Source organism: Rattus norvegicus, chromosome 8 (assembly GCF_021556685.1).
Source record: "Rattus norvegicus strain SHRSP/BbbUtx chromosome 8, alternate assembly SHRSP_T2T, whole genome shotgun sequence".
Lineage (NCBI taxonomy): Eukaryota > Metazoa > Chordata > Mammalia > Rodentia > Muridae > Rattus > Rattus norvegicus.
Genome location: NC_141541.1, coordinates 50190832 through 50205924, shown reverse-complemented (window position 1 = coordinate 50205924; position 15093 = coordinate 50190832). Strand labels below are relative to the sequence as shown.

General features: G+C 50.0%; 1 protein-coding gene across 1 annotated transcript in view; it reads left to right on the top strand.

Moving 5' to 3' along the window:
* Positions 1-2737: 2737 nt before the first annotated feature.
* The window catches only part of Sorl1 (sortilin related receptor 1), a 162951-nt gene continuing 150595 nt past the window's right edge, over positions 2738-15093 (top strand). The window contains 1 exon segment of the mRNA NM_053519.1: positions 2738-3022. Within this exon segment, the coding sequence (NP_445971.1) occupies positions 2738-3022 (285 nt within the window).

Genomic DNA, 15093 nt, shown 5'->3' with positions numbered 1-15093 from the left:
CAAAAACAAAGGAGGAAAAAAATCCTCCAAAAAACCCCCCAAAAAACAAAACGGAAAAAAAAAAAAACAAAAAACAAAAGAAAAGAAAAGAAAAGAAAAACAAAACAAAACAACAAAACAAAACAAACAAACAAAACATGGAGGCACTTGCTGCAAGACCAGGACCATCATGCAGCCCTCAAATGCTGCCTGCACACAGCCCTTTTCTGTGGGGATCTTCAAGGCTCTTTTATATACATCATCTCACCTTGTACTCTGTCTTGAGAGGTGGGTAAGAACTACCATCTCTATTTTTTGGTGAGAAAGCAGAAGCTCCAGGGAGGGCATTCAGCTTAGTTCCCATAGCTAGAATTGGCCTTTTGACTTCAAAACTCAGTGTGCTGTCTTTCTCCTGTGCCCTGTGGTTCCGCAACCCACAGTCTCCTGGTGAGCTGACTCCCCACCTAAGAATGGCTTAGAATGTAGATAATGATTAGAGAGGAAGGCATCTGAGGAGTAAATTAACCGTGTTCGAGTGTTCTTGCCAGTTTTATAGCATTGAAATCACAAATCCAAATCAAAATGAGCGAGTAGCCGGTCCCGCCCTACTAATCCTCCCTCGAAAATTGCCACCTGAAGCTTAAGCCAGGGAGGGGTTCGCAGGGGCAGACCGCTTTGTCTTCCACACAACAATTAGAAGACACACGGGGTTGTTTTCTGCCGAGACTCTAACTCACACAAGACGCTTCTCATTAAAGATAGCTTGACAAACAACTAACGATCAAATCACATGCAGGGTGTTCTGACTGTAGGCTACTCCTTTAGGTTTCTCAAAGATGGCAGAAGTGCTGAGGACCCCTGAGTGGGTTCCCATCCCGTAAGGTGGTACTAAATAGGTAGGGCTGGTCTTGAAGGGCAGCGGGCACTGGCAATGGTTCAGTGGCTTTGTTCTCCGTGGCTCAACAATGACAGCGAGTTGGAGGGCAGAAAGACAACATCTGACTGGGGGAGGCAAAGGGTTGTGGGAGGGTGGGAGACTGCAGAACCTCATGAGCTGGGCAGGGAGAGGTCTGGGAAAGACCTATGGGATGGAGTTAGGGCAGGAGAATGCTGGACTGAGGAGGGTGAAGAGATGGTGGCCTTCTTTCACAGGTGTAGGCTCAGTTTGAGCTCATGGGTATAGAGACTAGGAGGGAAGTCTGTGAACATGGTGTTGGCACCTTCTCAGCTTCCGGCAAGAGTCTTATGCTGCATCAGCCCCCGTGTAGCAGGAGGGCTAGCTGTTTCAGTGATAAAACAAGAGGGTGGCTTTGCTTTGCGAGAACTGTTTAAGGCTGAGCTAAAGCTCAAATGCTGCACTGACTGAACAAACAGACTCCATTGACAAAGGCCTGAGTTCCTCTCAATAATATAATCGACTCTTAAAGGCACCCTTCTCTTAACACTACCACAATGGTAATACATTTCAACCCCAGGGACAAACCCAGGTCAGATCAAGACAGCTTCTGGCTGCTGCCCAAGGCCGTGGAGATTGAAGTGGGGAACTAGATTAAGCTAACTAGAATGAAGATGAGTGACAGAACTAAGCTACTGGCTTGTTGAAGAGGCAGAAAGTTGGGGGCATGAGATGGGGGTCTGAGAAAGACCACCCCTTCCCTTCTTTAAACCAATGGATTCAGCAGCACAGCTCTGCCTTCCGTCATCTCAATAACCAGGACCTGAGTCTGGAGAGACATAGGATGAAATACAGGGTAATAGTTAACTGCTCCCAGCAGCTGGGGAAAAAATGTGTAAAAGCAGTTATAGCCTGGCTCTTGGAGCTGATTTTAAGGTGCATTAAAAGGGCAACGCTCCCCCCACCCCCCGCATCTGTACAGGTGTGGTCTTTACAACATTTACAATTAACAGTGTGTAGCTGAAGGGACACACTCTCTTCTTAGCCCTGAGAAGAGCTCAATGTTGGGACACCTTAAGGGACCTTAAGCAGGAGGTAGGGCCCTGGGTCATGCCTAGAGTGGTCACCCAGGTGTGGCAAGTGTAGCCTAGGTTTTACTGCTTCTGGGCAGGGTGTTTGTCTGATGTACTCTGCTGGACACAGGGGTAGTTCAACTTGATCAAGGGTAGTTTGAGCCGTGGCCACTTCAAGTACATTTCTGTGCCATAGTTGAAACCATGGAAGTTTCACAAACCCGGAAGGTTCATCTTGACTTTTGTTGTTGGTGTGCTAAGGGCTACTTTCTGTGGTTTGCTTTCCACTGGCAGTGGACATGAGGCCAAGGCCCAGGAAGGTGGTCAAACGGGTGCACAGGGTGCAGAGGTTGACGGAGATTTAGGTTGACCAGGGTACCCCAGGAGCCCGGGGAGTAGCTAACTCAACCCAAAGAAATAGAGCACGGCGCCCACGCAACTCTTCACTGCGGCACGGAGGGCAAGGTGTGCGCGCGGGGACCACGGTGCCCTCAGGCGGGCGCTCCCTGCCTTGACTTCCCCATCCCAGGGGGCGGGGCCGCAGTCGAGGCGAGCAGAGAAAGTGCGCGAAGGGGACGCGTTGCGAGCACACACGTGACGGTGCGGCGCAGAGCGGGACCCGGCGGCGGCGGTGGCCGTGGCTGCCGTGGCGGGCGCAGTGGAGCGGCCCGGACGGCTTGGAGCCCCGGGAGCGGCGCGCGCGGCCCCGGCCCTGGCCCCGCGCTGTCCCGGCGCGCGCTGCACATTCTCTCCTGGCGGCGGCGCCACCTGCGGGAGCGTTCGCCCGAACATGGCGACACGGAGCAGCAGGAGGGAGTCGAGACTCCCTTTCCTATTCACCCTGGTCGCTCTGCTGCCCCCCGGGGCTCTCGGCGGGGGCTGGACGCAGAGATTGCATGGTGGCGGAGCGCCCTTGCCCCAGGACCGCGGCTTCTTCGTGGTGCAGGGCGACCCGCACGAGCTGCGGCTGGGAACGCACGGGGATGCCTGGGGGGCGAGCCCAGCGGCCAGGAAGCCACTCAGGACGCGGCGGAGCGCTGCTTTGCAGCCCCAGCCTATCCAGGTGTATGGACAGGTGAGCACTTCTGCAAGCCACCTCCTTCCAGCCCCTTTCTCTCCCAGCACTTCCTCACCCCCGCACCCATCCTTTGCAGTCGCTTCCCAGGTGCTGGCACCGCTCAGGGACTTCCTGGCTGGCATGTTTGTTTCATTTCTTTTTCTTCTCCTTTCCACTCCGTACATCACATGAGTACAGCCGTCAGCACTCTGGTCGCATAGATCTTTTCCTTCTTCTTGCCGATTTTAGCAAATATATTCCAGGTAACTCGAAGGGTGCAGCGCCTCTCTTCCCTAGCCTGTATGCAGACAGACCAGTGTAGTTTCCGGCAGGTTTTAGAGGGGTGCAGCATAATTTTTACATCTGGATAAAAAACGGGCATACCCCTTCACCCCCATCCCAACCCAGTACCATCCTTTGGCATCTGGGGGTGAGAACCCTGCAGTTGTAAAGCACTTAAGCAGAATTGCAGAGGGGGGATTCCCACGTTTATCCTCATGGACCCTTTGAGAGGTGGGCAACTCTCAAAGCGTCACGATTGTCCCTTGTGTACCCAGCAGATGTACATGTGCCTGTGAGCTCGTGAATATCTGTATGTAAGGCTGGATTATTTTCGTTGGGAGTGTGGCATACCACCCCACCCCCTTTCCTTGCCACCCCTTCAAGGTGATGGCTTTATTTTAGATAGAAACTATCTCTTATGACACTCGGGATTTGAGAGTACTGCAAGAAATTTGCTGGACTTAATGTTCGTTAAAGGATTTATTTCTATCCAGGCAATGGGTTTATTAGGTCATAAGTAACACACATTTCGCTCATGGCCCCCACTGACTGCTAGGGATGGCAAGGATGTCCCTTAGTATCAACGCTGAGGGGATTAATTTGCCGGTGTTATTGTCTACTCAGAAGCTCCCTGTCCTTCAGTTAAGATTGACATCAGCAAAGCTAGAAGGTCGGTGGGAGAGAAAAGGTGGGCCCAATGGAGGTGACCAGCACAATCACATCCCAGCGAGACTGTTGCTTTCCAAAGTACAGATTGAGTGATTAGCCTGGGTTCTGCCTTTCCTCACTGATTTTGGCTATAGCAAAAGTCTTCCTTCAGGCCATACACAGAGTTAAACGATCAACTCCCGGAGCCAGAAAGCATCTCATAAAACATGCTGCCCTATTGTGTTGTGTTTTGAGTGAAGAAATTCAAGCCGTGGGAGGTGCGGTGACTAGTCCAAGGTCACATAGGGAAGGGCTGTTAAGTGCTGTAGTTCTCACCTGCCTGGTCTCACTGACCTTTGGGTGCTGGGGGTCACCTTGTCTCTGCTCAGCGCTTCCTAAACATCCCCTTTCCCAAATAAAATGTACATGGTTCTGAAGACAGCGGGATGGTGGTGTGTGTGTGGGAGTAGCTGACATCTGTCCACTACCAGACCACCTGGTCCTGGGCAGGAATGTATACTAGGTGACCTGTAACTGTGTGTGTGTACTTATGCTTTGGTGCATGTGTGTGCATGCATGTGCATGCGTGTGCGTGTGTGCGTGTGCGCGAGTGTGTTCAGGGCTCAGACTACTGAAGCCCACCTGCCCTGCTCTTGGGCCCAGATCCTTCTGCCCCCCTTTTCAACCCCATCTGAAACTTCCTTCTTGTGATTTGGGCGTCAGCAAGATTGCTCTTGGCAGGCATGGCAGCTTGGAACTGCCCAGGATGGGTCTCCCCAGTCTGCCTGGCTCTGCTGTGCTCCTAAGCTGGTGGGCTCTGTTTGGAAGGAGTGAGGAAACCGTGGCCCTGGATGCTCAGGTCCCCTACAGCCTAGGTTTTGGTGGAAAGAGGCACCTTCTAGTCTCTCCAGCATTCATGCAGGTGCTGTTTACTTCCTCCTTCCTTCAGCTTTGCTGTGTGAAACTCTCCCAGGGATTTAGAGCAAACTAGAGATGAACTCTGTTCTTGTTGGGAGCCACTCCAAACACCACCACCACCCCCTCCCTGTGCTTCGCTTTCATGTCTCCAGGCCAGCCAGACTGGTTCCATTGAAGGATGCAGATCCAGCCAACAGTTGAACTCGGAATGAGGAATTCCCACAGAACAGTGAGGATCCCTCCTGTGCCTTTCCTCACTGGGGCTGGCTTCCTAAGCCTCATTGCCTGTTGCCGCAGACTAATGAAAAATAGCGTTAACCTTCACAGTTGAGGAGTGGACTCAGACAGAAGGAAGAACTTTACGGTGTGGCATTTCTGCCACAGACTCTAACCTGGTGCAGGCCCTTCCGACTACAGGCTCAGGGAGCAGTGGCTGAATGGCTTGAGGCTAATTGGGGCTCTGGAGTAATGCATATCTCTTTGGAATCACCTTGGTAGCAAGGATGGTTAGCTGCCTCTGTTGTTCCTGGGACTCATGTATGAATAGTGCCTCCACCCCCCCACCCCCCAAATGCAACCGTGTTGTTAATCTGTATGCTCGTTTGAACTCTTGCCCCGCACCAAGTTATATACATTCCCTTCGATTCGTAAACCCAAAGAATTGCAGTGAGCAGTTGTCTGAAGGGGATGTGTTTTCTCAAAACGAACAAACAAAAACTTGGCTTCCACTTCCATCCCTAACAAAGGTCCCCCCTACTCCTTCACCCTCACCAGAGCACCTAAATCTCCCTGTCCCCAACTATCACTCCATGTCCAGGGCCTCACTCAGTCTGGTAAGCCTGCCAGTGTTGGGTCAGGGCTGGCTGGGTGTGCACAGGTCTGCTGGTTCGTTTACAGTGATCTCCCCCAGCCCCTTCAGGGGGGACAGAAGGAAGGCTTTGCCAGGGAAGATTTGGCTGAGAAAAGAGGCCGTGTTGGCATGTCACGTTGGATTGCCTCTCTCTTCTTTTACCCTCCTCACTTTATGGAGTAAAGGTTTTGTTATTTTTGACTATATTCCTCCTTAGGATTTTCTTCCTTGGAAGCTTTTCTAATGTGGGGAGGCTGGTCCTGACACGATCACCCAGAAACACATCTTTAACAGTAGAGACCAACAAACAGAGCAGATATTAGGGCTTTTCTACACAAGTTCAAATTTTACAAGGAAGGCCTATTCTTTAAAAGGTCCAATTAAAGATGGAGAAAGCAATAGTTTATAAATATATAACATATTTCATTATTATTGACAATATTCATCAATGAATGTATTGATAATAATTATCCATAATATTAATGATTTGATACTATATAAACATTTAATTAATTTGTATATTAAATTGTTTTGCTTGGGGGGGGCTGGCTTAGCCCATGCTGGCCTGAAGCTTAGCATAAAACCCAGACTAGCCTCTCACTGGTGCTCCTACTGTCTCTGCCTTCAGAGCCGACTGTGCTGCCGGGTTCAGTCCCTAGTTCTTGCCACACTGACTTCTCGCCTGCTCTTTGCAATCATTCTTGCTTCGTGCTCCTCCCGAAGGTCCTCCTCAAGTCCTCTCTCTGCTTAGAGAACCCCTTTTCTGTTTTCTTCAATCCTCCCAGGCCCTTAGTATTTCCAGCTCTGTGGGAACAGTTCTATGCCTGCTTGCCCCCCCTCACTGCCCTGGGTTATAATTAATGCCTCATCTCCCTCTGTGCGCCTCCGAGGGGCCAGGATTTGCCCCGTTTCTGTGCTTCACTGTATGGGAGACCCTTGCTAACCATCTGTGGGCCAGTTTTCTACCTGGGAGAAGAGGCGTAGGGAGTAGGGAACACATTAAGTTATGTAAAGTTATTTATAAGCAGGAGCTAGGGGAGCCCACAGACTAAGTGCTTTGACTCACTCCATGGTGCTGAAGCAAATGGGACGGCCCTTTGGGAGCGTAGCCCTGGTTTTTCTGTGCTATCTGGGAGTTAATTCGAATAAAGACCTAGGGTTCTATTTTTGCAGCGCTCTCCCCTTTAGGGCTCTCCTACTGGTTTTTGCTAATGGTGTTTTTCATTTTTGTGGGGGTGGGGGTGGTCGGAGACCCTGTGGGTGGGGCACAGAGCCCAGCAGGGCTTACAGGTTCATTTTGCCGGCAACGAGCTCCCTGTTCATAATTCTTGCATTTTAGAGGACGGAGAGGATATAGTGTCCTGGTTTGAGACTAAAAACAAGGTGTCCATTACAACACGAGGGCCTGGGACAAAAAGGCCTCCTCTGGGGAAAGAATACTGTTTGGTTTTAGATCACTCTGGTGCCGATTCTTACACGATATACTTGCTTGGGAAAGAATTGGCCGGTTGATCCTGCAGTTAGGATGCTTGACCTGTGGGCTTCCAGACGAAGCCGAGAAGGCAGCAGGTTGGCTGTGCCAAGCCGAGTTCTGCGTCGGTGAAGACCTGGTTGGCCTCTTGGGTTGGTGAGGGATGTGACCTCGAAAAACCTCTCCTAGTTGCGCCTGGATTTCTTCTATTGAGCTCTGGGCTGTGCCTGGCACTGTTTGGTTCCTCCATCGGTAGATGAGAGACTAGAACAGTGGAGGCTTTGAGGTGTAAGGGGCGGAGAAAAGGGGCCCAAGGAGAGACACTGAGAATTCAAGGCGTGGGAAGAGAACCTATCCTCTGAGCTTCCTTAGCCTCCAGCAGATAATGCCTGCTAACAAAGCCATTGTGTGAAGGAATGTGTGGAGACAGGTGAATCCTTTTGAGTTCTCCCGCATCACAGGGCTCAGTTGGCAATGCCTGTTGCCAGGCGTCTGTTACGATTTCTTTACAGAAACGTAGCATGAGTGCGCACACAGCCGAGTTATCAGCGGCCTTCTCTTACCTGCAGCCCTCAGTGTCACGAACCATGAGGTTAATTTAAACTCTCAATACATTCGTGGGGTAGCGACCATGGGTGGTTGGGATGTCACTCGAAGTGTCACATGCAAAATAGACGATTGCTCCTCTTCCAGGCCAGGTGTAAGAGCGCCCTCCCTCTTCTCTCCCGTGGGCCAGAAGTGCCCCCTCCGACCTTGCAGAGGATTCAACAGTCTCTAGAGGAGTGGAACCTCACTTTGCAGGGACATCAGGATACAGGGGGCACGTCACAGACCTTAGCTTTGCGTTCCTTCTGACACTCTTTCCATCGCAGTCTGTAAAATGAAGTCAGTGCTTTTGCTTAGTAAATTGCTTTGAGACCTGGGTCCTCGAGGTGGATCCTAACAGCACCGCACGTCCCGCAGCAGCCGGGAGCAGCTGTTCTTGGAGCCTTGCATTGTTGACTGGAGTCTACTTCCGTAGAGATCACAGGCACGCTCGTGGCGCCTTCCTTACTCCAGGGCAGCCATAGAGCAAGCAAGCCCTGTCTGGTCCATTGTGGAGAGAGGCAGGGCTAGTCTAATATTCTGAAAAGCATGAAATTAGACAAACTAATTTTATTTGCTTTTGCATGTCTATCTAGTTTCTCTCTTAAAGCATCAGTTTACCTTCTGAATGTAAGTTTGCTCAGGTGAATGTTAAACGAGTTTGCCTTCTCCACGTCACCGATAGGGGAAGTGGTCCTATAAATCTAATCCAGGAAAAGTTGGCGTGTATCATTTACAGTATTTGACAATTATGGATAATTGATGGTTGATGACACAGAACCGTTCTAAACCTGGGGTGTTATGTGGACCTTTCTTTCATCACCCCCCCAGGGTTGAGTTTATATGATGGGAAGGAGAGTTCTGTCTCCTTGAACTTGAACATTTAGGGGTTGGTATTTCTCTGGGAATCGTCTGGGGTTCCAGGGAAGAGGTGTTTTCTTTGTCGATGAAGAGCGCGGCCTTCCTGCACATTCTCTAGGTAGGCCGAGATCCGCTGGCGGATGGCACATTCAGTCCGGCCACGTACATGCAAAAATCAATTTCCCCCAGTTTAAAATGAGTCACAGTTAATTTCGACCTAATTTATTGGTTTATCGACTTGCGAACCTCGGGCCTTCGAAGAAGTGGCCTGGGTGGCCCTTTAGCATCCGAGCAGCTGATGGTGCCAAAAAAAGCAGGAAGAGCAGGGTGGGCTGCTGCTCGGGGTCAAGATGTGGGATGTCCTATGTTCCTGGGAGATGCTGGGGGCTGGAACTGGAAGACAGCAGTGCTGTGTGCACAGTAGAGTGGGCTCTGTGAGCATGGGACTTGGGGACAGGCAGAATTGCAATTGTGAAATAAAGAGTAATTAAAGAATCCAGGTGTCTACTGGGTAATTGTGTGTGTGTGTGTGTGTGTGTGTGTGTGTGTGTGTGTGTGTGTTTCTGAGGACTGAACCCAGTGCCTGGTGCATGCTAAGCACATGCTTCTCTAAGAGATAGATCCTCAGCCACTGGTAATAAAATGGCGACTCCAAGCCCCATCACTGCTGTTAGCAGAGAGCTATCCGATCCTGTGTTCTGGCCTTGTGACCCATCTTCCCATGGAACACTGCTGAACAGGATCTTCCGCAGTGTTGAACATCTGTGCGTTCCCTGTGTCTTCGAGGTGAACCATGGGTAGTGTGCCTGAAGAGCTGAATTTCTCTTCATGTAGCATTAATGAATTTGAAGCTTAATAGCACGTGGAGGTTCTGGCTGTTGCTGTCCTGCCACCTCTGTTAAGTGGGAGGAGGCCCAGGCATCCGAGCTGTAGGCACCTTCTGTTTCACCCAAGAGAGAGGCTAATCATAGACAGAGGAAGTTGAAAACAAGAGTTGAGCGCTTTGAACAAACCTTAGGTCCTGGAGGCTGCTGATGGCTAAGTTGTAATGGCTAGGACGGGCGGGCTGCCTGGGCCACTGTAGAGGACAAGTGGACACTGTTCATTTGTGGGGTTTGCCTCTGCACAGTCGCCCCCTTCATTCAGTCCCTTGGAAGACTGACCCTTCAGAAGAACTCTTTAAACCTGTGTGCCTCTTTTCTTGTGCTGTTAATGGTGAGGCAGCCTCTTTGTCCCTGTCCCCCACTTCCTGTGCTCTTACTGACTTACCCCAGTGGACCCGGGTCTGTCTTTCATCCCTTATACCCTTCAGGCTGGCACAAAGACAAACAATAGAGGTGTGTGGTCTTCGTCAGTGTACTGACGCTCCCCCTCCTTCCTTGCTGGTCCTTTAACGTGCCATTGCTGCTGCCGCCGCTGCTGCTGCAGGCTCTTGGCTTGGAAAATCGGGACCCTTCAGGATGATTTATCTGCAGGCCCCTGAATTAGATTAAAAACACAGCTAAGAATTCTCAGAAAGGCAGGCTGATGTGATTATATCCCAAATCTGAGTGGCAGACAAGGGCAATAAAAAGACGTAGGATATCAAATGCGGTTTGTGCCATGTAGAGACCCAAGTACGACCTCCCCCCCCCCCTTTAAAAAGAAAAGAAAAAGAAAACAAAAACAAAACACCTGAGGAGGACCTCAGGGCTTTATTTACTTTGAAAGAAGACTTATCTGTGGTGTGGACAGCTTGCCCCTCAGTGCTGACTGAAGGGAGGCCTGGGGAAGTTGGTTAGAGTAACTTTTATGTGGAATAAGTGGGTTGAGCCAGTGACGGTTGTAGGACTCTAAATTGCTTCATCTTTCATCCCCTTTGTAAGCTGAGGGATGGTGTCCCACACACGGGCCACACTCGAACGCATGCACACATACACATACACACACACACACACACACACACACACGAAACACATATATGCACATGTACACACATGCCACACACATATACATAAAACACACACATCCCCCCCACATATGTGCATATGTACATATGCCACACACACATATATGGAAACACACACACACAAAACACATAGACATGTACACACGCACACATGATCCCATGTACAACACACACACAAAACACACAGACATGTAAGCATGCACACACAATTTCACAATATAACATACACACACACAAAACACACACACACAGATAATCACCTATACAACACACACACACACACCACGTACATGCATATGTACACATGCCACACACACATATATGGAAAACACACACACACAAAACACAGACATGTACATACACACACACACACACACAGGATCACACAGACATGTACAACACCCACACAAAACACATAGACACATATGCATACACACACAATTTCATAATACAACACACACAGACATGTACATACACAAACACAGGATCACACAGACATGTACAACACACACACAAAACACATAGACACATATGCATGCACACACAATTTCATAATACAACACACACACACATACACACACGCACACGCACACACACTATCAGGAGCCACTTGGAAAGAAGTTGACTCAGAGTCTGTCATCCTGGATGCTCATTGGCCTGGACCCCATGGAACCTTGCTTGTCTGTTAACTGAGATGTTCGTGGCAACGGAAGCTTAACAATCCTGAGACCTAGGAAGGTCAAAACTGGCCTCCTGGGTCCAGGTCAAGGATGTTAGAAGAAGGGACCCTTGATTCTAGGTAGTGGGGACAGAGTGGAGCTGGGTAAACTATCTGGAAGGTGAGGCTGTTTGAAGGAATTTGAATATTTGAGACCTGTGCCCAATTAATTGAGTAATGTGACACCATACCTAAAATTTACCTCATCTGTGTATATTTAGTTCCCTGGAAGTCCCATATTGAGTAGTTATAAAAATATATCTTGCAGTTAACTATGCATGGGGGTTTGCTGGAATTGGCAAGGCATGCCGGGGTGGAGATGACAGGGTAACTGCAGAGACCAAGCTGGAGGAGAAGCATTAGGTGTGCCTAGGCGAAGTTGGGGAGAGGCGAACAGGCTGTTAAAACAGAGTTAGAGTTCGGCAAGCAGAAGAGAGGTGTGGCCAGCTCCTGTCACCAGGCTGAGCCTCTGGTAGTTGCAGGCCATCTCCTGTTACTGAGAACTTGGCCTTCCTTGCCTTTTGGGGGCTCAGCTGCATGTACCTCTGGACTGGTCGTCTTGTGTGTGTGATTCTTTTTCAGTGTGGAAAAGCAGCTGGCGATGGGGTCTCAGGGTCTTCTGCTCTGGGATGACAGGCTTAAATCCTGTGCCTTTGGGGTGAGGACCTTGTTAGGGAGTAGTGTCACCTCAGTGTTGACATCTTGGGAGCTGGACTTTGGGCTTCCCCACCTTCTTAGCCTTGTTGTCAAGCCTGGGCGAGGCTTCCCGAAAGTGCCCACAGCTACTAGTTCAAAAGTCAGTGTGGTATGTGTTGTCTTACAGTTTAACACACGTCACGTCTTGCTCTTCGGTTCCAGGCCTGGTGATGCCAGTGTTAAGTTTTTAATGTGGCGCCATGCTGTAAAGAATGGCTGATTTGGGCAGAAAGTCACTGGGGCGAGAAAATGAATGGCACTTTTGGAGGTCAAGGTTTACGAAGCACATCCATGGTTTATATCTTCTTCTTGCAACAGCTCCGTGAACTTGGGAAGACTTACTGCTCCTCTCCATTCCCAGGATATCCTGTAGCTCAGAAAGAGAAGCGGCTTTCCCCAGGTTGGGCAGCTAGTGAATTGTGGAGACCAAGACTCAAACCGAGTTTCTGATTTGTTTCAAATTTATGTGACACCATTGTCTCTTATACATAATACATGGGGGCGTCCTCTTGGGTAGAGAATTATGGCTTGCTTTCTAGTTTCCCTCCCTCCATCCCTCAGTCCCTCCATCTCCCCTCCCTCCTTCACTGCTTCCTCCCTCTTGTCCCTCCTGTCCCTCCTCCCCTCCCTCCTCCCCTCCTCCCCTCTCCCCTCTTCTCCTTCTTTCTTTCTGTGTAATCCTTAAGTCTCCTTCCCCTAAACCCCATGGTTCTCATATAATCCTCTCTTCTCCTAGGCTATTCTGGCTACACTGCTGTTTTTTTAACTTTTTCGAAGATGGTAGATTTTAGGGCTCTTCCAATCCCCGAGTCTTACTCTTTTCTAGGTTTGTGCGCCTCTCATTCTGAGCTGGCCTTCCATCCCTAACTGCTCCCTCCCCATCTTTGGTTTTATTAGCTCTTTCAGAAAGTGTCATTGTCTCTCCACATGAAGTCAGGGCCCGTGTTTGACAACTGGAGTTTAAGCACTCATTAAATTTGTTACTTGGTGCTTCTCCCTCTACTAATTTGAGAGAAGCGAGGCAAGACGGAGAAGTCTGGTGCTTTCCTAACACCTAGGGTAGCATCTGGATTACAGTAAATGCTCAATAAACATTTATGGAATGAACCAAGTAAGCAGTTATTTATAGCAAAGCTGTGGGAGCCAAATAAGAGAGTTTGGAGAAAGTGGGTGGTCTGGACCCCCCCTGAGAGCAGTAGAAGTGCCTTTGGGGGAAGAGGAAGCAGGCGAACTGATGGTTCAAGGTCAGCCCGAACGTCATGGCAGGCTCCAGGGCAGCTTGGGTTACACAGCTAGATGCTTGTCTCTAAAGGAGCAAGTGCATGGCTTTGGATTCTGCTGGGAAACCCTCACAGGAGACAGGTGAGCCACGGCTTCTGTCGTGTACTTTGGGGGATGTTTACGGCATTTGTATGCCTAGCGCTGGAGATCCCGGGTCGCATCTAAAGTCAGTACGAAATGTTCCCTGTAAATCTCAGAGCAGAGCCTCTCCAGTCGGCAGTTGTTAGGTGTTCTCTGAGCTTCCTTCTGGCTGTGATACTTTCCTTTACTATCTTACCCACGAGGAAAGGAAGGGACAGATTTTTCCCCCCTCCAGGATTATTTTACACTGGAGCGCTCCTGGAACAAGACATACCATTGTCTGGTGACGTTGTTCACCTGGAGGCTGTGGCATGGCAGTGAATGACAGGTAGGGATGATCCTGCCAGTTAGTCAGAGTATGGCTATTGTCCTTCTGGTGTGGCAGGAGGAGACGCTAACCTCCCCCCCCCCCCCCCCCCCCCCGTCTATGCATCTCTCTGTTATGGCAACCTCACAGCTCTGGTGGAGATGGTAGTGAGATGCCGGGTTTTAGTTCAAGGTCATGCTTTTGCTCCCTCGTCTGTAAGATGTGCAGCGGGACTTTGTCAGCTCCGTGGCTAGCGAGTTCTGTTGAGCACGGGCCACAGCTCCAGCCAACTCCAAGGTCAAGTGAGTGTGCTGACCCCACAGACAGGGTTGTCTTCAGGGAGCTCTCGGATGCTGGATTTCAGTTCTCCTGAGGTAGGAAGTCCAGGGAGTGTAATGAGCTTTCTAAATATAGTGGAGACTTGGTCTGGAAAGGGGACACTGGAAGCCAATTTGCATACCTCACATTTAGGTCGCCCGGTTGGAGAAAAACCTTGTTGTTGGACATGGGCAGTCCATCGTTGGTTTCCGATGGACCCCACCATGGTGTCAGGTACTTTGGTCGGTTGTGGGGTGCGAGGACTCCGGAGATGCTGACTCAGTCCTCAGAGTTGAAGGATGTAAGGGTGTTTGTTTTATATCACTGTTCAATTAAAACAACAACAACAACAACAACAACAAGAAGGACAACCAGTTCTTTGTGTGTCATGGCCAGGGAGGCTGCCTTGTTTGTAACACCTCGAGATGTGTTCTAGGAAGAAGCATGTAGGAGGCATGATGATGTCGAACTGGGGGTGGGGTGTCTAGGACATGGTCAGCCAATGTGAAGGAGGTCATGGCAGAATGGAGAGAGGTGGGGCTCCATCTTCCCGAGTAAGCATCCAAGACCAGACAGGTTTCTTGACAACCCCTCATCCTGTCTTCAGCCCTGCAACACTAATTTCTCCCAGAAGTCCTTGGTATGCTCTCAGAGGTAAGACACGATTAAAGAGCCTACGGGGTGCCTGGCGTCTAGCAGACCTCAGTGCACACTTCATGGGGGTGTACAGCACTTCCTTGTACACCTAGCCATTTATTTCTCCCCTTCTATTTATAACAACTCAGAGCCCAAGGAATGGACAGCAGAAGAGAATCTGCCGCACCCCTCCCCCACATCTGAATAATAAGAATCAAATCTTCGTAGCCTAGGATACCCCTTCGTATCCCTTGGATCCCTAGGGTGTGCTGGGGGACTGAGAGATGGCCAGAGGGCGTGGCGATGTTTGGTAAAGACTTTGAGCTATGCCAAGGAATGCGTGATGGCTGAGAGCCTGCAATCGCTAATGGTCTGGAGCTGAGCCTGTGACGGTCACTCCAGCTGGGGACAGCAAGGTTGATGTGGATGCGGTGACTCTGCAGATGCCGTTTACAGCGCTCTGAAGTATCGCTTTGGCCAGAGACCCTG